This window comes from Anolis sagrei, chromosome 1, assembly GCF_037176765.1.
Source record: "Anolis sagrei isolate rAnoSag1 chromosome 1, rAnoSag1.mat, whole genome shotgun sequence".
Taxonomy (NCBI): Eukaryota; Metazoa; Chordata; class Lepidosauria; order Squamata; family Dactyloidae; genus Anolis; species Anolis sagrei.
In genome coordinates, this window is record NC_090021.1 from 157,536,961 (window position 1) to 157,560,901 (window position 23,941).

Genomic DNA, 23,941 nt, shown 5'->3' on the forward strand with positions numbered 1-23,941 from the left:
GTGCTGCAATGCTCCAGTGGGATTCCTTCCCAGGTAATCCTCAGAGCTCGGTATGCTTGTCTGTTCTTAAGGTGAAAGGCACATGTCAGTGTTTTAGATGGGTTAGGGATCAGCTGGTTTTCCCTGTAATAGGCAGTGAGAGCACCTAGAGCTTCAGAAATCTTCTGTTCTACCATCACAAAGCTCCCTGCTTGAGCAGTAATGGCACAATCATCAGCATAGATGAAACTCTCTGTCCCTTCTGGCAGTGGCTGGTCATTTGTGTAGATGTTGAACATGGATGGAGCAAGCACGCTCCCCTGAGGCAGGCCGTTCTTCTGTTACCGCCATCTGCTTCTCTGGCCCTGGAACACAACAAAAAAGCTCCTGTTTTGTAGCAGGTTTCCTATGAGGTGGGTGAGGTGGTAGTCCTTTGTGATATTATACATTTTTCTCAGGAGGCGGCGGCGGTTCACAGTATCATAGGCTGCTGACAAGTCTATGAAGACAGTTCCTGTGATCTGCTGCCTTTCAAAGCCATCTTCTATGTGCTGAGTCAGGTTCAGCACTTGCGATGTGCAGCTTTTGCCTTTCCTGAAGCCAGCTTGCTGTGGGATCAGACAGGGGTCTATATTTTCCATAATTCTATGCAAAATAAGTCTCTCCAGAACTTTGTAGAGGTGGCACAACAGGGAGATTGGTCTGTAGCTTTTTGAATCATTACGGTGTTTGCCTGGCTTCAAGGTGGCGATGACTCTTGCTTTCCTCCAGATTTTGGGGATCTGACAGGATGCAATGCAGTTGTTCATCAGCTCCAGCAGCCAGCGCATTGCTTTTGGGCCAAAGTTCTTGATTTGTTCCATCCGTAGATCATCCAGGCCAGCTGCTTTGCCATTTTTACATTTATTGAGAGCCATGTCTAATTCAGTAGATGTAAAGGGTTCATGAAGGTTGTTGTTATCTATCTCTGGTTGTCTGACTATTGGTTTCCTGGCAGTGAATGTTTGCTTTATATATGTTTGCTTTATATATGTTGTGATTCCCCGGCAGGGTTAGAAGAGTGGAATATAAATGTTCCAAATAAATAAATATCTTTAAGCATAATAAAGCAGGCATTTCAGATGGCCAATTGTGGAATGGTGGTATGGCACTGAAGTGATCTATGCGATTATATTTGTATCTTGTTTTTCATTTTGACATCAATTTGTACAATAAGTTCACTGTCTTTCTGTTGATTATATTGCATTATTGTAATAATTTTTTTGCATTTGTCTTGGCATTGAGTGTTTGCCTTTTTGTAATGTAAACCACCCCGAGTCCCCTCCGGCAGAGAGAGCAGTCTATAAATAAAATTTTATCATCATCATCATCATCATCATCATCATCATCATCATCGGCTTGTTGTGGAAACAAGGATTGGTGAGAAAGCTTGAGCCATCTTTTCCCCATGAGAATTCTTCCAGGGCTGAATTTACCTTCCTAAGGGTAGATTTCTCTCACTTCCTGTTGTCTCACCCTGTTCTTAACTGTAAGTTGGATGTTTGTAACTTGGGGACTGCCTAAATAAGTTTGCCTTAATTAATTAATTAATTAATTAACTATATTTATATACCATCCTTCTCAGCCCGCAGGCGACTCAGGACGGTTTACAGTCAGTACCAAGACCGTAAAATACAATTACAATGTAAAGAATGAATGTTTGAATGTATGTAGAAGAGCAGAAAAACAGGCCTGGAGGCAAATACAACATGGAGTTCTCGCAAGGCATGATATGCATCGGACCTGGCAGTCGAAGCGAGGAGGCAGCAAGGCATAGTTAAACAACAATGGACAATAAGGTGTGCAGCCGAGAATATAAGGAGTGTAAGGAGTGTGCAGGTGTACCCCATAAGTCATATGGCCTGGAATGAGGATGTCCTGAACTGGAACGGACTTGAAAGGACAGAAAAACATGATAATTAAAAAGAAGAAAAATGGATTTGGGCCTATAAATGCAGGGGACCCCAAGAACATGCATGCTTCCTGATCCGCGGCAACGTGAACGTCCACACCTTCTTAGAAGAAAGCTGATCATCTTCGTCTGGAGAAGGCCTGTGTGTGTGAATATGTGTGAATGTGTGTGTGCACAAGAGCTCTCAATAAATGTTACATGAATAGTGTTAAAACCAAATTTGGTCTCTAAAGTGTCCCATTGGTCTAAACTGCCTTACTATTCATTGAACACTCTGCACAAAAGAACAAGAACCTCTTTGGGTACATAACAATACAATTAAAACATTCAGATAATATAAAACCATAGCAGAGTCCATAAAAGCATATATCATTAGGGTCTCCTTTTTAAAACGTTGTCCAGTCACATTGTCCAACCATTCCATTTTCCTATGTCTGTTACACTGTGTTTGCAAACACAGTGCAACAGACACAAAAAGCCAAGTCTTAACTCTTTTTCCAGAATGTTAAAAGGGAGGGGGCCAATCTGATATCCTTAGGGAGGGCATTCCATAGCCGAGGGACCACCATGAGAAGGCCCTGTCTCTCATCTCCGCCAGCCGTACTTGTGACGAAGACGCTGAAAAGAGTGGGCTGAAAAGACTGGGATAAAAATGCTATAAATAATAAATAACAAATAAATATAATCTCGACTTGTGTTCTGATTCACTGTGAAAAACGTCTTAATGTAATCTGTCATCATGATGAAGGAAATAAGAAGAAAACAAAAGGGAATTTCTGCCAATTGTGGAAACCATCGTCTTTTGTGGCTTTGAGAAATAGCAATGAATCAGGACCTGTTACCTGTGAAGAATCTGCACAGTCATTGTAATTTTAGGGTCTTGTTGAGATCTTGGGCCAGATCAACACTAGCCGGGGGGGGGGGGGCAGGAGGAGAGTTTCAGCCCCTCCTGGTAGATGTGAGGAATGCCGTGGATGTAGCTTATCAGGATTTCAGTAAGGCCTTCGACAAGGTCCCCCACGACCTTCTGGCAAACAAACTAGTCCAATGTGCGCTAGGCAAAACTACGGTGAGGTGGATCTATAATTGGTTAAATGGACAAAACCAGAGGGTGCTCACCAATGCTTCCTCTTCATCCTGGAAAGAAGTGACAAGTGGAGTGCCGCAGGGTTCTGTCCTGGGCCCGGTCCTATTCAACATCTTTATTAATGACTTAGATGAAGGGCTAGAAGGCATGATCATCAAGTTTTTCAGACAACAACAAATTGGGAGGGATAGCAAATATTCCAGAAGACAGGAGCAGAATTCAAAACGATCTTAACAGATTAGGGAGATGGGCCAAAACTAACAAAATTAAGTTCAACGATGACAAATGCAAAATACTCCACTTAGGCAGAAAAAATGAAATGCAAAGATACAGAATGGGGGAAGCGTGGCTCGAGAGCAGTTCTTGTGAAAAAGATCTTGGAGTCCTTGTGGACAACAAGTTAAACATGACTCAACAATGTGATGCGGCGGCAAAAAAAGCCAACAGGATTTTGGCCTGCATCAATAGGATTTTAGTGTCTAGATCCAGGGAAGTCATGCTACCCCTCTATTCTGCCTTGGTTAGACTACCCCTGGAATATTGTGTCCAGTTCTGAGCAACACAATTTAAGAGAGAGATTGACAAGCTGGAATGTGTCCAGAGGAGGGTGACTAAGGTGATAGTATGATAGCTGGGTCCAGAAGCTCCGAGCCTTACGCACATTCCAAAAGGGCGGTTGTGAATAATTGAAGGGGAAAGCAGTACACTGAGGGAAGGAATACACTTCGTAGTTGCAGTTGGTGGAAGGATAGAAAGGAAGGGTGGGTAATGATAAGGTTTAGGGTAAGGGTTAGGATTAGGGTTAAGGGTTGGTGTAGTTTAGGGTTTAGGGTTAGGCTTAGGGTTTGGGTAAGGTTTAGGGTAAGGGTTAGGGTTTTACCATGAAAGAAATCTTACATTCCTTCTACTGTATAATATCTGTGTTCTGTTCTGCAATGCACAAATAGCGCTCCCGAAGGAGCAAAGCGGAAACAGCATAATGCTCAGAGATTACGGACCCAGCTTTCATACTATTACCTCAACTAAAATGATCAATGGTCTGGAGAACAAGCCCTTTGAGGAGCGGCTTGAAGAGTTGGGCATGTTTAGCCTGAAAAAGAGAAGGCTGAGAGGAGATATTATGTTGTTGTTCATTTGTTCAGTCGTTTCCGACTTTGTGACTTCAGGACCAGTCCACGCCAGAGCTCCCTTTCGGTCGTCACCACGCCCAGCTCCTTCAAGGTCAATCCAGTCACTTTAAGGATACCATCCATCCATCTTGCCCTTGGTTGCCCCCTCTTCCTTTTTCCTTCCATTTTCCCCAGCATCACTGTCTTCTCTAGGTTTTCCTTTCTTCTCATGATGTGGCCAAAGTACTTCATCTTAGCCTCTACTATCCTTCCCTCCAATGAGCAGTCAGGCTTTATTTCTTGAAGTATGGACTGGTTGGATCTTCTCACTGTCCAGGGCACTCTCAGCACTTTCCTCCAACACCACAGTTCAAAAGCATCTATCTCCCTATGGTCCAGCTCTCACATCCGTAGGTTACTACGGGGAATACCATTGCTTTGACTATGTGGATCTTTGTTGCCAGTGTGATGTCAGAGGAAGTCATAGGGAGGAGGGAGCAAGCTTGTTTTCTGCTTCCCTGGAGACTAGGACTTGGAACAATGGCTTCAATCTACGAGAAGGGAGATTCCATCTGAACATGAGGAAGAACTTCCTGACTGTGAGAGCTGTTCAGCAGTGGAACTCTCTGCCCCGGAGTGTGGTGGAGGCTCCTTCTTTGGAAGCTTTTAAACAGAGGCTGGATGGCCATCTGTCAGGGGTGCTTTGAATGCAGTTTTCCTGCTTCTTGGCAGGGGGTTGGACTGGATGGCCCATGTTCTAGAGGCATTCTCTCCTGACGTTTCGCCTGCATCTATGGCAAGCATTCTCAGAGGTAGTGAGGTCTGTTGGAACCAGGAAAAAGGGTTTATATATCTGTGGAATGACCAGGGCGAGACAAAGGACTTTTACTAGGTTCTTGTGGGGTTTTTTGGGCTATATGGCCATGTTCTAGAGGCATTTTTCCTGACGTTTCGCCTGCATCAATGGCAAGCATCCTCAGAGGTAGTGAGGTCTGTTGGAACCAGGAAAAAGGGTTTATATATCTGTGGAATGACCAGGCAGTGCCTGGAGCAATCTTTTGTTGAGAGGTGATTATATGTCCTTGTTTGTTTCCTCTCTGTTGTTGTGCTGTTCTGTTAGGTTGAAGATGGTCTGTGATATATTCAGTTCTGGTTTCGGCTGTTGCTTTCAGCTTTTGTGGAATTTTTGTTTTTGTCTGTTGGTGTGGACAGCCATGTTCTTCTCCATTTTCCTGTAAATGAGGTTGTCTATTTTGTCCCAGTCCTGGGAATTTATCTTCTGGCTGATGTTGATATGGAGGTGCAGCAGTTCCTTGTCTGTGTTTGCGAGTTCTTTGTGGACGGTGTGAATTCTCTCCCGTAAGAGGTTGCGTTCCAGGCGGTCATAGATCCGGTGAGCCTGTGGTGTTTTGTCTAATCTCCGTGTGTCTTGGAACAACAGAGAGGAAACAAACAAGGACATCTAACCACCTCTCAACAAAAGATTGCTCCAGGCACTGCCAGGCAATCAAGTGCTAATCAAAGTGATCAGTTGAAACATTCACACCTAGCTCCAGCTGACACGAGTCCTTGGTCTCACCCTGGTCATTCCACAGATATATAAACCCTTTTTTCTAGTTCCAGCATACCTCACTATCTCTGAGCAGGGCCGTAGCCAGAAAAAAATTTCGGGGACGGTTGACAATTTCGGGGGGGGGGGGGTGGTTGAAAATTTCGGGGGGGGGGGGTGGTTGAAAATTTCGGGGGGGGGGGGGGGTTGAAACCTGCCTCCTAGCTCATGCTGAAGCAAAGAGCACAGCAGGAGGCAGAGCAACCTTCAATAGCCTGCAGCTCCACCCCTGTCAACCACCTCCACCAAGTCTGGCCTCCTTAATGAGAGCACTCAACACACATCCCCCCAACTTTGTTGCTTCACTACATCGGCTGTTGCTGCAAGTAATGACAGTGTGAATAAATTGTCAATATTTGCTTGAGATAGTGCTTACAGTTCTGGAGGGACTCTTAATTTTTTGCATCTCATAGACTTAGCACGGGGATTTGGCTAACCAGTTAAAATTCATGAATAAACCAGGTTTTAAAAAAAATCTGAAACATTTTGGGGGGGGGTTGAACCCCTAAAACCACCCCCTCGCTACAGGCCTGCCTCTGAGGATGCTTGCCATAGATGCAGGCGAAACGTCAGGAGAAATGCCTCTAGAACATGGCCATATAGCCCGAAAAAACCTACAACAATTCCACTTCTGTTTCATTTTTCCACCAGAAATGGCATTAGGTTGCCTGGAATAGTCAGAATATGCCTCAAACTTCTTGTAGCTTAATGGAAGACACCCAGCAGTCCTGTTAAATTACTTTACTTAATCATTCATCATGTAACTAATAAAAAACCCACAAGAACCTAGTGATTCCAGCCATGAAAGCCTTCCACAATACATCAAAGGACTTTTGTCTGCTGCAGCTACTCCTCTTCTGCTCTTAAGTTAAGGGGGAAAGGCGCTTCCCAACACCTCCAAATTTTTTTCCTGGAAAGTAAAGGTTTCAAGCCATTGCTCCAAAAGTCTAATTCAGAGAATATGCTCCTTCGCCCAAGTTGCAAAAGCAGCAACCACGTCTGAATGCAGCGGGGCGTGGAGCCACTTTTTCAGGAACTGCTTTGCAGCCTCGTTTGCAGGCTTCCTTGGTAGTGGCTCGTGAGAGAAGAAAAAGTTGGGGCCAGGCAACGCGTTCGGGAGGCGTTTGTTCCTCGGCGGCACCCGTAGTTGGGGAGGGCGCGCGGTGCTTGTTTTGGTGAGACGGCGCTGACGGCAGAGAGAGAAAGAGAGAGGAGGGCCTCGCGCCGGTGGAGCGAGCCATGTGAGGAAGGGAAGCGGAGGAGCAGGAGGAAGAGGAGGAAGAGGAGGCGCCATGGCCTCGGTGAAGGTGGCCGTCAGGGTCCGGCCCATCAACCGCAGGTGAGAGAGAGAGAGAGAGAGAGGGGGAAAGGAGGAGGGAAGAGGAAGCAAGCAAGCAAGGAAGCGCCTGCCTGCCTCAAACCTCCTCCTGTGGCCCATGTTATCCACTGGGAGTTGGTTCCAGGATACCCAAACCCGCGGGTGTTCAAGCCCCAAGGTATTCAACCGCATAGCCCAGGTATGGGCAAACTTCGGCCCTCCAGTTGGGTTGGACTTCATCTCCTACAACAGTGGTTCTCAACCTTCCTAATGCCCTCGGGGTTGGGGGGGGGGGGTTGACTTTGTAATTTGGGGAGTTGTAGTTGCTGGGATTTATAGTTCACCTACAATCAAAGAGAATTCTGAACTCCACCAGCGATGGATTTGAACCTAATTTACCACACAGAACTCCCATGATCAATGGAAAACACTGGAAGGGTTTGGTGGGTATTGACCTTGAGTTTGGGAGTTGTATTTCACCTATATCCAGAGAGCACTGTGGACTCTAACAATGATGGATCTGGACCAAACTTGGCACGAATACTCAATATGCTGAAATGTGAACACTGGAGGAGTTTGAGAAAAATAGACCTTAACACTTGGGAGTTAAAGTTGCTGGGATTTATCGTTCAGCTACAACGAATTAACATTCTGAACCCCAGCAACGATAGAATTGGACCAAACTTCCCACACAGAACCCATGACCAACAGAAAATACTATGTTTTCTGGTGGCCTTTGGTGACCCCCTCTGACACCCCCTCGCGACCCCCACAGGGGGTCCCGACCCCAGGTTGAGAAACACTGTCCTACAATTCCTAACAACTGGTAGGCTGTTAGGAATTGTGGGAGTTGAAGTCCAAAACACCTGGTGGACCGAAGTTTACCTATGCCTGGCATAGACGAAGGGCGCTACTTTTTAAATGTTTTTGAACAGATATGCTTTTAATGTATTGTCGAAGGCTTTCATGGCCATAAGCACTGTAGGTTTTTTTCGGGCTGTATGGCCATGGTCTAGAGGCATTCTCTCCTGACGTTTCGCCTGCGTCTATGGCAAGCATCCTCAGGGGTAATGAGGTCTATTGGAACTAGGAAAAAAGGGTTTATATATCTGTGGAATGACCAGGGTGGGACAAAGGACTCTTGTCTGCTGGAGCTAGGTGTGAATGTTTCAACTGACCACCTTGACTGGCCACGGTAGTCCACGCTCTGGTTACATCCCGCCTTGACTACTGCAACGCTCTCTACGTGGGGTTGCCTTGAAGACAGTCCGGAAGCTCCAATTAGTCCAACGGGCGGCAGCCATGATACTAACAGGAGCTGGGCACAGGGAGCATACAACTCCTCTGCTGTACCAGCTCCACTGGCTGCCGATCTGCTACCGGCTCAATTCAAAGTGCTGGCGTTGGCCCTTTAAAGCCCTAAACGGTTCTGGCCCAACTTATATATCCGAACGTATCTCAGCCTATCAGCCCACCAGGACCCTAAGATCTTCTGGGGAGGCCCTGCTCTCTATCCCGCCGGCTTCACAGGTGCGGCTGGCGGGAACGAGAGACAGGGCCTTTTCTGTGGTGGCCCCTCGGCTTTGGAACACCCTCCCTATAGAGGTAAGATCAGCCCCCTCGCTGATGGCGTTTCGGAAAAGACTGAAGACATGGATGTTTGAACAAGCATTCGGATAATCCGACGAAACGAATTTTGACGATTAAAGGATTGGTAATCACAGACGATGAATTTGGATTGCGATTCCAGTTACGAGATGCATTTGGATTGTTATTGGTGGCCCAATAATTTTGTATTGTATATGTGTTTTTATGCTTTTAAATTGAATATTGTTGTTTTTAAATGTTGTAAACCGCAATGAGTCGCCGATTTAGGCTGAGATATTAGTGGTATACAAGTGCAATAATAAATAATAAATAAATAAATAAATAAATAATGGCCTGACATTGCCTAGAGCAGTGGTTCTCAACCTATGGGTCCCCAGGAGTTTTGGCCTACAACTCCCAGAAATCCCAGCTAGTTTACCAGCTGTTAGGATTTCTTGGAGTTGAAGGCCAAAAACATCTGGGGACCCCAGGTTGGGAACCACTGGCCTAGAGCAAACTTTTGTTGAGAGGTGATTAGGAGTCCTCAAACTTTTTAAACAGAGGGGCCAGATCACAGTCCCTCAAACTTTTGGAATACCGGATTATAATTTGAAAAAAAAAAACCAAAACATGAATGAATTCCTATGCACACTGTACATATGTTATTTGTTGTGCAAAAAACACTGAAAAACAATACAATCAAATGAACTATTTTAACAAGTGTAAACTTATTAGTATTTCAATGGGAAGTGTGAGCCTTCTTTTGACTGATAAGATAGGATTGTTGTTGTTATTGTGTGCTTTCAAGTCATTTCAGACTTAGGTTGACCCTGAGCGAGGGCCAGGTAAATGACCTTGGAGGGCCGTATCTGGCCCTCAGGCCTTAGTTTGAGAACCCCTGGTCTAGAGGCATTCTCTCCTGACATTTCGCCTGCATCTGTGGCAAGCATCCTCAGAGGTAGTGAAGTCTGTTGGAACTAGGAAAATGGGTTTATATATCCATGGAATGACCAGGGTGAAACAATGGACTCTTGTCTGCTGGAGCTAGGTGTGAATGTTTCAACTGACCACCTTGATTAGCATATAATGGCCTGGTAGTGCCTGGAGCAAACTTTTGTTGAGAGGGTAATTAGATTTATTTATTTTACAGCTTTTATATTCCACCCTTCTCACCCCGCAGGGGACTCAGGGCGGATTACAGTGTACACATATATGGCAAACATTCAATGCCAATTTTTGACATACAAACATATACAGACATACACAGAGGCTATTTAACCTTTTTCTGGCCGCCAGGGGAGCTGTCGCTTTCATTGTCCATCTGTGACGCTGATGAAGCACTTCCGCATTCCCCTCATGTTTCCCCGCTGGAATGCTTTGCTGGAGTCTTCTTTATGGACTTATAAATCAGTTAATTTAGCCTCCTCACACTTTAAGGTAGTACCTAATTTTCCTACTTGACAGATGCAACTGTCTTTCGGGTTGCAAAGGTCGACAACAGGCTACACACAATTGGTTGGAAACCCACTCCAACCCGGGCTGGCTTCGAACTCATGACCTTTTGGTCAGAGTGATCTTAATGCAGCTGACACTCAGTCGGCTGCACCACAAGCCCGGTTTTCAGTGATATCCACAATGTAAGCAGAGTACAGGCACTTAATAGTACTTTATTATGAGTAAGGATGCATAAGTCTCCGGTCTGTTTATAAAATCCATATATTTACACTTGATGGAGAAACTGCTGTTGTTCCTCTTTGTTGAGCAAGGACCCACCATAGATGAGCAGGGTAAACAAACAAGAAAAGTTATTTGTGCCCTCTTGAATTAAAGGATTTTACCTGCTCCTTCTCCAGATATTTTGACCCAATGGGAATTTGGGCTGCGCCACAATCCGGTGCCATGTTTGTTTGTTTCCTCTCTGTTGTTGTGCTGTTGTAATTTTAGAGTTTTTTTTTAATACTGGTAGCCAGATTTGTTCATTTTCATGGTTTTCCTCCTTTCTGTTGAAATTGTCCACCTGCTTGTGGATTTCAGTGGCTTCTCTGTGTAGTCTGACATGGTGGTTGTGAGAGTGGTCCAGCATTTCTGTGTTCTCAAATAATATGCTGTGTCCAGGTTGGTTCATCGGGTGCTCTGCTATGGCTGACTTCTCTGGTTGAAGTAGTCCTGCAGTGCCTTTCATGTTCCTTGATTCGTGTTTGGGCCCTCTTGTCATTCAGAAAAAAAATTGAAAACTTGGATGTGGGACCTCATTGTTTTGGACGTTCTGGCAGCTAGAGGAAGGACCTTGATGATGGACAGGAATTGACTGAAAGGAATGGATTTATGGAACTCTGAACACTGAGCATGAGATTAGTTTATTGATTGTGTTATGTACTGGTGATTTTAACCTGTTAATTGTCGAATTGCTGTTTTGTATGTATGTATATTTGACATAGGCATCGAATTGTGCCTTCTTTGTAAGCCGCCCTGAGGCCCCCTCGGGGGTGAGAAGGGCGGGGTAGAAGTAATCGAAATAATTAATTAAATAAATAAATGCTGCGTTTGATGGTCCCTATGTAGGCTTGTCTACAGCTGCATGGTATACGGTAGAGTCCTGCAGAAGTGAGAGGATCCCTCTTGTCCTTTGCTGAATGTAGCATTTGTTGGATTTTCTTGGTGGGTCTGTAGATAGTTTGTATGTTGTGTTTCCTCATCAGCTTCCCTATGCGGTCACTGTCATAGAATCATAGAATCAAAGAGTTGACCTCGTGGGCCATCCTGTCCAACCCCCTGCAAAGAAGCAGGAATATTGCATTCAAATCACCCCTGACAGATGGCCATCCAGGCACCACAATTGAAGAGAGAGATTGACAAGCTGGAGTCTGTCAGGCCATTATATGCTAATCAAGGTGGCCAATTGAAACATTCACACCTAGCTCCAGCAGACAAGAGTCCTTTGTCCCACCCTGATCATTCCACAGATATATAAACCCATTTTCCTAGTTCCAACAGACCTCACTACCTCTGAGGATGCTTGCCATAAATGCAGGCGAAACGTCAGGAGAGAATGTCTCTAGACCATGGCCATGTAGCCCGAAAAAACAAGTCAAACTATCTATCTATCTATCTATCTCCCAGTGTCCCAGAGGCAAAGCGCACACTCTTCCGGACTGGCAATATTTTTAACATGGCCTAAAGGAAATGGAGCTTTTAAGACCAAGAACAACTGTTTTAATGGATAATCTTAATGGCCTGAGGGTCAGGGAATTTTTATAATGGTATAATGTTTTAACTTATAAATTTGTTAAAGTTGGCTTATGTAGTGTGTTTTTTTGTTTATGTTGTTACATTATGTTTTTTGTTATATTTTTATTTTATGTAATTTTGTTGTTTTAACCATTGTGCGCCTCTTTGAATGTCGCCCATGGGAGAAAAGCAGGATAAAAATAAATAAATAAATAATATACTACAAACTCCAGAATTCTGCAGGAGGCAGTCACAGCACTTAAAGAGGGATAGAGCATGCAGACAATCCTAGATCACTAAGAAAGTGCGTTTAGGGACATATTGCTGGGAGTTTCCTTATTCTGGGAAGGTACATTGGAACAACCACGTTTTCAGGCTCCTCTTAAAGACTGCCAACGTTGGGGCATGTCTGATGTCCCTGGGGAATGAGTTCCAGAGTCGAGGGACCACCACCGAGAAGGCCCTGTCCCTCGTCCCCACCAATCGCGCTTGAACTCCACCAATGATGGACTTGAACCAAATATGGCATGCAGAACTCCCACAACGAACAGAAAATATATATCAGTGATTGGTTGGGGGGGGGACGGACGGTCGGACGCCAAAATACTGTTTGCTTACTGTTGAAAATTACCTAGGGCCGCCTCTGTGTCTCTCATATAGGAGTTTTAGGTGTTCTTTTGATTTGGCTCAGCGCTAAGATTATCATATTAAGTGATTCTAATACACACCCTAGTTTTGGGAAGATAATTTAACCAAAAAAGGTGAAAATTAGATTTGGGTAAAAATAGATACTTGTGGATGGATGAATCCGTGAATATGGAGGGCTGACTATATCATGTAAAGGAACTTTTAACAAATGTTTGCCTGCAGGTAGACAGGCAGCTGAACCCCTTGCTCTCCAGTTATTATCCTGAACTCAGTTTGGCATTAAAAGAGTGAGTGGTGGTCATCGCTTCATCCTGGTTTTTGTGTCTCACACAAATGAGGCTGGATCGACACTGCCCTATAATACATTATCTGATCCCAGATTATCTTCTTTGAAATGGCTTATATGTCTCCATGGCTATATAATCCTGTTCAAAACAGATAATCAGGGATCAGCACTGGATTATAGGGCAGGGTAGACCCCATGACAGCACTCGGCTCACCTGACTCAACCAAACCATTACACATATATGCAGTTCTGGATCTTCTCAGTGCAAGGCCAGGCTGCACCCACTCCATGGAGCATCCTCCATCCACCTGATTGTATTGGCAGCAAGGAGTCACTGGTTTGAGGCTCAAGGTACAGGGCAGGCATCCTCAAAACTATAGCCTTCCAGTTTATTACAGATGCCCTAGCAGCTTGTTTCATGGTCAGGAATTTTGGAAGTTGGAGGCCTAAACAGCTGGAGGGTCGCAATTTGAGGAGGCTTGTTGCAGAAGTTCACTGTTACACCTGAAAGCATAAGTTCCCAACTGACCTTGGAAACAAAGCAGGGTCTGATCTCCTTAGAATTTGGAGGTGAGACTGCCAGGATATTTCAGAGGGAGGAACTGGCAAAACCACCTTGCCTAAGAAAGCCCTGTGACATTCATGGCGTGCACAGGCAACTGGAATGCATGTGCACACATAGACATCCACACTATGCAATTGTAGCAGTTTGACACTACATGAACAGCCATGGCTCCATCTTATGGAATTGTCTGATTGGCAGTTTTTAATGGGTTTAAGATTTTTCTGGTGCACTCTCTTGAAGTACAGTTCCCAAGCTATCCTGATTTAATTTTCAAGCTGCCTCCTCCAGAGAAGTGTACTTGAGTCTCCTTTAGACAACAGTGATGAACTAGTTGCTTTCTGCCTTCAGGTTATTTCTGACCTGGTGACTCTAAAGTGAACTTATTACAGAGTTTTCTAAGGCTCAGAATCATCTGTCATGGCTGAGTGAAGAATCAAACCCTGGTCTCTAGTTGTAGTCCAACCCTCAAGCCACTGTCACACCTAACTGCAAAATGTACAATTTCACAAATGGAACTGTGGGAGTTAAAGTGATAACAGAATACTGTCATAATACAATCAGGAGACAGTTCTTGTGTAGTAAAGGCACACCCATCAGATAAGCTTCTTTCTGCTTGATTAAAAAAATAGAAATATATTTACAAAAATCTGATTAGGAAAAACTAGAATGTTTTGCTTTTGCAAGACATGATCAGGTGTGTGTTTGGTATTCAAACATACAGAATGTAATTTCTCTTACTTAGGAAACAGTACTTTTTATAGAATTGTGTATATATGTACATGGGGAAACTGCCTGTTGAACATGTCAACTTTTAATTTTTTTTAAAGTAGTTTTATGATGCTTGGTTGTTGTTGTTGTTATTATTTTTAAACTGAGTTTGCACTTTTCCATTCTAAGGAATGATAGTTTGCTCCCTAATAATTGCTTATAAACTAACCAACGTCTGATGTGATCATTAAAATTCAGTCAGATATGTTGGGGGGGGGGGGGAGAGTTGTAATAAACTTCCAGGGGAGCTGTCGCTTTCATCGTCCATCTGCTACGCTGATGAAGCACTTCCGCATTCCCCGCATGTTCCCCGCTGGAATGCTTTGCTGGAGTCTTCTTTATGGCCTCATAAATCAGTTAATTTAGCCTCCCCACACTTTAAGGTGGTACCTAATTTTCCTACTTGACAGATGCAACTGTCTTTCGGGTTGCAAAGGTTGACAACAGGCTACACACAATTGGTTGGAAACCCACTCCAACCCGGGCTGGCTTCGAACTCATGACCTTTTGGTCAGAGTGATCTTAATGCAGCTGACACTCAGTCGGCTGCACCACAAGCCCGGTTTTCAGTGATATCCACAATGTAAGCAGAGTACAGGCACTTAATAGTACTTTATTATGAGTAAGGATGCATAAGTATCCGGCCTGTTTATAAAATCCATATATTTACACTTGATGGAGAAACTGCTGTTGTTCCTCTTTGTTGAGCAAGGACCCACCATAGATGAGCAGGTAAACAAACAAGAAAAGTTATTTGTGCCCTCTTGAATTAAAGGATTTTACCTGCTCCTTCTCCAGATATTTTGACCCAATGGGAATTTCTTTGGGGAGAAACATAAAGATTGAAGGTAATTTTGTTGCTTTAGGAAAATAAAATTGATGATATATAATCTTGTTTGCCATAAAATGATCATGGTTGGAATGTTATTTAGAGCAGGGCTTCTTTAGCTTTTCCACTCAGGACCCTTTTCAGTCCAGTAAATGTTTATGTGACCCGGGGTATATAGGTATTTAAAATATGTATAACATCCAAGCATTTACTGATAGTAAATTAACATTTGCAGGGCTTGCTAAACACGCCAATTTCCTTTTTAATGAAGTACATTTGAAGCATATTTTGCAGCATCAACTCTTAAACACCACACAAACAGATTTTCTTATAGCCATGTTTTTCGGGACCCCAGTATTGAGCTAAGGAGACCTTATTTGGGGTTGTGACCCACAGAAGCGGTGATTTAGCTCCACCAGCATGCTGTAGTGGTCTGAGTGTTGGATTAGGGCCTTGGGAGACCAGGGTTTTCATTCTTGTTTAGCCATGGAAATCCATTGGGTGACTTTTGGCAAATTGCACTCTCTCAGTCTCAGAGGAGTACAAAGGCAAACTCTCTTTGAACAATTCTTGTCAAGAAAACCCATGAGCAGAAAATCCCACAATATCTGCTTTGAACTGGATTAACTTAATCCACATTGCCATATATTCCAGTTCAAAATAGATATTGTGGGATTTTCTGCCTTGATATTATGGGATATAGGGCTGTGTGGAAGGGCCCCTAGTCTCTTCTTTTTTCTCCTTTCCAGATAGATAAAGGCTTTAGCAGGGAGTAGGAACAGTTAGCACTCAATTCCTACTTCCCAGCTTCCTATTTGTTCTTTGTGTTGTAGAAGGGTTTTATATCAATGATATAGTAGTGGTGGGAAGATTGTGGTAAGAAAGTTAGGGAGAATTCAGGCATGCAGATACAGGGGATAGAACAGTGATTCTCAATCTTCCTAATGCCGCGACCCCTTAATATAGTTCCTCATGTTGTGGTGACCCCCAACCATAACATTATTTTTGTTGTTACTTCAGAACTGCATTTTTTCTACTGTTATACATGGTAATGTAAATATCTTATATGCCAGATGTATTTTCATTCACTGGGCCAAATTTGGCACAAATACCTGATACGTCCAAATTTGAATATTGGTGGGGTGGGGGGCTTGATTTTGTCATTTGGGAGTTGTATTTGGTGGAATTTATAGTTCACCTACAATCAAAAAGCATTCTGAACTCCACCAATGGTGGAATTGAACCAAACTTGGCAGACAGAACTCCCATGAGCAACAGAAAATACTGGAAGGCTTTGGTGGGCATTGACCTTGAGTTTTGGCGTTGTAGTTCACCTACATCCAGAGAACCCTGTGGACTCAAGCAATGATGGATCTAGACCATACTTGGCACGAATACTCAGTATGCCCAGATGTGAACACTGGTGGAGTTTTGGGAAAATAGACCTTGACATTTGGGAGTTGTAGCTGCTGGGATTTATAATTCACCTATAATCAAAGAGCATTCTGAACCCCAGTAATGATAGAATTGGGTCAAACTTCCCACACAGAACCCTCATGACCAACAGAAAATATTGTGTTTTCCGATGGTCTTTGGCGACCCCACGACCCCCCCCCCCAGGGGTCCCGACCCCCAGGTTGAGAAACACTGGGATAGAACCTAACAACTTGTGCTAGGTTAATTTCAAGGTCAGTTATTCTTCCAAACAACATGAGTGATGGTTAGTACTTCCTATGTTGCTTTTGCAGGTTCTTCCTAACAACAGTTTTTAATTCTTACTATCTCATGTTTTACACAAAGCAAATACTTTTTTAGTAATTAAAAACTCTTAAAATGTCTTGTGAGATTTCATTTGAGCGTAGCTGACAAAGTTTTAAAAAAGGAACTACAGTCAGCCTTCTACATTCTCTGGAGTTAGTTGCACAGGATCCCTGTGAAAAGTACGCAGGAGTTGCTGGAATCCACCTGATGGTGAGCTTCCTGGAAGCATGGAAAATTCTTACAAGTACTGTCATGCTTTCAACAAAGTATGTAATTGTTGTGTCCCAAAACAAGGTGGCATTTGTTTTGTAAATGTATCCTGGTTCTTCATAATTATACCAGTAATGATATACATCTCTTCACAGTGTGCCCAGTAGTTAACATTTGTTTGAATGTATTTTCGCAATTGACAAAACCAGCTAGGAATTTATTTATTTGTCGTGTCAGGGCAACCAGTCAATTATATTACATTTCTAACAGAGCAAAGCAAACAAACAGGCAAAATACAAAATTTGTGAGTTTGGTAGTTGATTAAATGTCCTTTGACCAGTATCTGGCCACTTGGAGTGCTTCTGGTGTTGCTGCAAGAAGGTCCTCCATTGTGCATGTGGCAGGGCTCAGGGTGCATTGCAGCAGGTGGTCAGTGGTTTGCTCCTCTCCGCACTCGCATGTCGTGGATTCCACTTTGTAGCCCCATTTCTTAAGGTTGGCTCTGCATCTCGTGGTGCCATAGCGCAGTCTGTTCAGTGCCTTCCAAGTTGCCCAGTTTTCTGTGTGCCCAGGATGGAGTCTCTCATTTGGTATCAGCCATTGGTTGAGGTTCTGGGTTTGAGCCTGCCACTTTTGGACTCTCGCTTGCTGAGGTGTTCCAGCGAGTATCTCTGTAGATCTTAGAAAACTATTTCTAGATTTAAGTCGTTGACGTGCTGGCTGATACCCAATCAGGGGAATGAGTATCAGTCTAGCCCAGGGTCCTCAAACTTTTTAAACAGAGTGCCAGTTCACAGTCCCTCAGACTGTTGTTTTTTTTTTTTTTTTGAGGGGGGGGGGAGACTATAGTTTGAAAAAAAACACACACACATACACAAACAAATTTAGATGCACACTGTATATATCTTATTTGTAAGAGTTGTGTGTGTAGGGGGGGGGGGGGAATGAAAGAACAATACAATATTTAAAATGAAGAACAATTTTAACCGACGCATTTAATTTTAATTTTAAATTTTAACCAATATTTTATTGGTAAGTTTACACCTGCTTTGAGCTGATGTGATAGTCAACTTAATGAGGATTGTTGTTGTTGTGTGCCTTCAAGTTGTTTCAGACTTAGGACAACCCTAAGTCTAAAATTTAGGGCAGAAGGCAGGTACATTTAGGGCAGAAGGCAGGTTTTAGTGGTATGAACGGTTTTTAATATAGACATAGGAATGGCTGAACCAGAGTCTCATGTGAAGGACGCCCTTTTGCACTTTTATGACCTCCTGAAGGAATCGTTTAACCATTTGCTGCTTCAACTTAAGATCCTGAATGAGAAAATGGACCATCTTTTCAGAGGCTTTGCCTCCTTATCAGGAACTTCAGTGCAATCCGATCCTCCAAGGACAGATAATCCTTTGTGTGCGGATCTGGCTATGGATTTGGGTCCTAGTGGGGAGAACGGCACCTTGGCCCCTGAAGTGGAAGGAGGAATGGATGATAAGCTGATTTAGACAAGATTGCATTGTCATTAGCTCGCTGCGACCCCCAGCATTCGCAGGGGTGGAGGACAAATTAAGATGGTCCGCCCCAGGAGACTGATGGATCCGGATGGATTCCTGAGGAACCTTGGGGTTCTTCCTGCCATGGAACCTGGCGATCCTGTTGACGCCTTGGTCGACCTTTACAATAGGGAGATGTCCAGGGCGATAGACAAGATCGCTCCCAAACGCCCCGTCTCGTTGCGTCATGACAGGCCGTCTCCTTGGTTTACCGAGGAGTTGGCTGTGATGAAGCACACGAGAAGGGGGCTAGAGCGCAAGTGGAGGAAATCTCGGGACATGTCTGATCAAGCACGGGCTAAGGCCTCTCTTAAGGCATACTCCGTGGCTATACGGGCGGCCAGGGAATCTTTCATGACCGCCCGGATAGCATCTGCAGCAAATAGGTCATCGGAGCTGTTTCGGGTTGTCGGGGAGCTCCTTCACCCATCTGTGGTGGACGAGATCTCTAACGACCCAGCAGCTCGGTGTTGCGACTTCGCACACCATTTTGCAGGCAAGGTTGCCCAGATACGTCTTGAGCTCGACTCCAATTTCATCGCAGTGCCAGAGGAGGTGACTGAGGCATCTGCTTGTCCAATTTTGTGGGATTCTTTTCGGCTTGTTCTTCCTGAGACCGTGGAGGAGGTTCTTGGGGCTGTAAGGGCGACCACTTCGGCTCTAGACCCTTGCCCATCCTGGCTCATTAAATCTGCCAAGGAGGGGTTGGTTGATTGGTTTGTGTTGATCATTAACGCATCGTTGGAGCAAGGGATTTTTCCATCTAACTTGAAACAGGCTGTGGTTCGCCCACTCCTAAAAACGTCGTCCCTTGACTCTACGGTGCTGAACAATTACAGACCGATTTCCAACCTTCCTTTTTTGGGTGAGGTGCTGGAGCGGGTGGTCACCCTCCAGCTCCAGGGCTTCCTGGATGACATCAATTACCTGGATCGGGCACAGTCTGGTTTCAGGCCTGGTCATGGCACCGAGACAGCCTTGGTCACCTTGGTGGATAACCTCCGTAGAGGACTGGACAGGGGGAGTGTGACCCTGCTGGTCCTCTTGGACATCTCAGCGGCTTTTGATACCATCGATCATGGTATCCTTCTGGGTCGGCTCTCTGGGATGGGTCTTGGGGGCACGGTTCTGTCGTGGCTCCGGTCCTTCCTGGAGGGATGAACCCAGATGGTGAAGCTGGGAGATGCCTGCTCGGACCCCTGGCCTTTGACCTGTGGGGTCCCGCAAGGCTCTATTTTATCTCCCATGCTTTTTAACGTCTACGTGAAACCGCTGGGAGAGGTCATCCGGAGTTTTGGAGTTGGGTGCCATCTCTACGCAGATGACACACAACTCTACTACTCTTTTCCACCTAATTCCAAGGAGGCCTCTCGGGTGCTAGACGAGTGCCTGGCCGCTGTGTCCATCTGGATGAGGACGAACAAGCTGAAGATCAATCCCGACAAGACAGAGGTCCTCCTGGTCGATCGTAAACCAGACCGGGGTATAGGGTGGCAACCTGTGTTGGACGGGGTTACACTCCCCCTGAAGCCACAGGTCCGCAGCTTGGGAGTCCTCCTGGACTCATCACTCACGCTTGAGGCTCAGGCGTCAGCGGTGGCCGGGAGGGCTTTTGCACAACTGAGACTTGTGCGCCAGCTGCGCCCGTACCTCGCTAAGGCTGATCTGGCCGGGGTGGTCCATGCCTTAGTCACCTCTAGACTGGATTACTGCAATGCGCTCTACGTGGGGCTGCCCTTGAAAACGGCTCGGAAATTCCAATTGGTCCAACGGGCAACAGCCAGGATGTTAACGGGGGCCCATTACAGAGAAAGGTCAACCCTTCTGTTTAAGGAGCTCCACTGGCTGCCGTTTATTTTCCGAGCCCAATTTAAGGTGCAGGTGCTTACCTACAAAGCCCTGAACGGTTTGGGACCACCCTACCTGCGTGACCGCATCACAGTCTACGAACCCACACGTTCACTCCGGTCATCAGGAGAGGCCCTGCTCGTGATCCCGCCCGCGTCACAGGCGCCTTTGGTGGGGACGCGGGACAGGGCCTTCTCTGTGGTGGCCCCCCGCCTCTGGAATGCCCTCCCGAAAGATCTCAGACAGGCCCCTACTTTGGCGGTTTTCAGAAAGAACCTGAAAACCTGGCTGTTCCAACGTGCCTTCTCAGATTAGGAACCCCACTACCAAAGCCCAGAAGCACTTTAGTAGAGTCAAGATCACCCTCACCGCACACTGCACTTATATTTTAATCCCATATCCCTCCGACACTTCAGCACTTTTTAATCCTGTACCCTACTCCGGCCGGCTCAGTTTTTAATAATGTCCTGTTGTATTGCTATTGCTATTGTTTTCTGCTTTAACTGTTTTATTTGCTATGTATTGTATTGTTGTATTGTGTTGGGCTCCGGCCTGTTGTAAGCTGCATCGAATCCCTTGGGAGATGCTAGCGGGGTACAAATAAAGTTATAATATAATATAAAATGACCATTGGAAGACTGCATCCAGCCCATGAGCTTTAGTTTGGGAACCCCTGGTTCACCTTTTCCTTCTCTTTGATAACCAGCAAGGGTTGCTTTAAGTAAGAGTTCCCTAATGGGGCCAACATAGATAATTGTGTTTGTATGCCAGTTTATCAGACATTCAGCCACAGTTCAAGACACAATTCCTGTACTTGTTACAACAGGGAAGCAATTTAACTTGTATAAGCCTCAATTTAAGACTTGGGAAGTCTGATCTGACCATGGTGGTCCATGCTCTTGTTACATGATGCAACACACTCTACATGGGGTTGCCTTTGAAGACTGTTTGGGAACTCTAACTAGTCCAATGGGCAGCAGCCAGATTACTCACCAGAGCACCATACAGGGAGCATCCCCCCCCCCCCCCCGTTATGTTAGCTCCACTGGCTGCTGGTCCATTTCTGAGCACAACTCGAAGTGCTGGTTTTTACCTATAAAGCCATATACGGTTCTGGCCCAGCTTACTTGTCCGAACATATCTCCTTCTACGATCCACCTCAGGGGAGGCCCTGGTCTCAATCCCACCACTTTCTCAAGCATGACTGGTAGTGACGAGAGATAGGGTCTTCTCAGTGGTGGCCCCCCATCCATGGAACACGCTCCCCAATGAAATCAGGGTGACCCCCTCTCTCCTTTAGTAAAAAGCATTTGGGCAGCTAACCTAGCAGTAATTGCAGTGACTTATGAGAACTGACAATTGATGGACCTTGGATTGGAACTCTGGATTTTACTTCGGATTTGGGATTTGGGCTTGATTGTGTTTTAATATTTTCATGGATATTTATAATTTTGTTGTTTTATCTAATGTTAATTTATTTTGTTGTTCATTGCTGTTGGCTTGTAATGGTTGCTGGTTGTAAGCTGCCCTGAGCCCCCGCCCCCGGGGGGGGGGGGGAGTTGAGAAGGACAGGATATAAATGTTTTAAATAAATATATAAATAAATTTAACTTAATAAGAACTAAACTAGTGAAGGAGAGAAAAATTAGGGGCTTGCAAACTTTGTTCCTAGTGCTAAATTTCAAACTTTATTCCTAATGTTGAACTCTGTTAGCAAGCCATGGAAATATTGGCTCTGTTATATGAAATATTGAACTCTGTTAGCAAGCCATGGAAATACTCAGGGGATAAACGCACTTTATCAGAGATTCAGGATATCTGCAAACCCATCCCTCTCCAAACACCTACCCTTTTCTCCTGGTCATGCCCAGCACTTTTTAATTTTAATTATTACATTTGGCCCTGCCATAGTTTTTAATTGCATCATTGTGTGTTGTTAATGTTATTGCTTTGTTTTTGATTTATTTTGCTGTATTGTTGTTGTTTTATTGTTGTATTTGGGCTATATTTTCTTTATAGTAGTTGGACTGATCCATCTTTAGACTTTCAACCAGCCTGTATCTGCCTAGAAGAGCTTTGCTAAGCTATTTATTTATTTATTTGTTTGGTTTACTTTTACCCCGCCCTTCTCACCCTGAAGGGGACTCAGGGCGGCTTACATATCCAAGGCACAATTCGATGCCCATAACATACAACGATAATAAAACACAGTAGCACAAAATAGCAAACAACAACAATACATCATATTTATACCCAATAAAACCCATAAAAATTTCATACAAACTGATACAAACTAATTACTCCTTATTGCCAGTCAGTATTCGCTATCTCATAGTTCAGAGTTTCAATTCCACATTTATCAGTCCTGCCGGTCCTATTTGTCTGGTTGTCCTTACTTTGTTGGCAGATTGCCCGAAGGCCTGGTCCCACAACCACGTCTTTACCTTCCTCCTGAAGGACAGGAGTGATGTCAATGTCCTGATATCCGCCGGGAGTGAGTTCCACAGGTGAGGGGCCACCATTGAGAAGGCCCTGCTCCTCGTCCCCACCAGCCTCACTTGGGAAAGCGGTGGGGTCAAGAGCAGGGCCCCCTCAGTTGATCTTAAATTCCGTGGTGGGACGTAGAGGGAGATACGTTCGGACAGATACACTGGACCGGAACCGTACAGGGTTTTGTAGGTCAAAACCAGCACCTTGAATTGGGCTCGGAACTGAACCGGCAGCCAGTAGAGCTGACACAGCAGGGGGTTGGTATGCCCTCTGTATGTCGCTCCAGTGAGCAGCCTGGCTGCCGCTCACTGGACCAATTGAAGTTTCCGAACCGTCTTCAAGGGCAACCCCACATAGAGTGCGTTGCAGTAGTCTATTTGGGATGTGACAAGAGCGTGGACCACTGTGGCCAGATCAGACTTCTCAAGGTACGGGCGCAGCTGGTGCACAAGTTTTAATTGTGCAAAAGCTCTCCCGGCCACCGCTGAAACCTGTGGTTCCAGGCTCAGCAATGAGTCCAGGATCACTCCCAATCTACACTGCTATGCATACAGAAATGTGTGTGATCATGTGCCAGTGGATTCAGATAGTCTGATGCAAGCCAGATAAACATCTACAGAAAAAAATTGCAGAAATATCAGTGTTGGTCAATACTGGCAATTTTGCCTGCTCTGTTAGTTCAGGTATGCTACCGCTTCTAACAGTAATATTAGTATTATTATTATTATTATTATTATTATTATTATTATTATTAATTTTAAAGAGCTTAAAATAGTTTTCTGTAGTTGAAATCAAGCAACATTTCCTAGCAAATATTAGGTTTGTACCTGTTCCTGTAGATACACTCCCCTGTGCACTTTTCTGCACAACTCAGTTTCGAACAATCCGAGCCACAGAATTTTCCACAGTAATTTAAAATGCATCATTGCTGCCTGTACTTCAGTCTGTGATCCATGCAAATGCTTTAAAGTAAATATTGGTTTATATCATTTTTGACATAACGCTAATCCATTTTCACTAGTATTCAATGGCTTTGCAAAGCTTACAAGTTTGGAGAGAAGCTTTGTTAAACTGTGGGATTTATTGATATTTTATCTTAGTCTTTGCTGTTTAGAGTTCTA

The 23,941-nt window shown here is 44.6% G+C and overlaps 1 protein-coding gene across 3 annotated transcripts in view; it reads left to right on the forward strand.

Annotated features, from left to right (window-relative positions):
• Positions 1–6,843: 6,843 nt before the first annotated feature.
• The window catches only part of KIF16B (kinesin family member 16B), a 197,056-nt gene continuing 179,958 nt past the window's right edge, over positions 6,844–23,941 (forward strand). For 2 of the 3 annotated variants that reach the window (XM_067469744.1, XM_067469745.1), the window contains exon 1: positions 6,845–7,074. In XM_067469744.1, coding sequence (XP_067325845.1) covers positions 7,028–7,074 — 47 coding nt within the window. In that variant the 5' untranslated portion in view covers positions 6,845–7,027. Of the gene's footprint in view, positions 7,075–23,941 lie in introns of all 3 variants that reach the window. The other variant, XM_067469750.1, reaches the window with a different exon arrangement.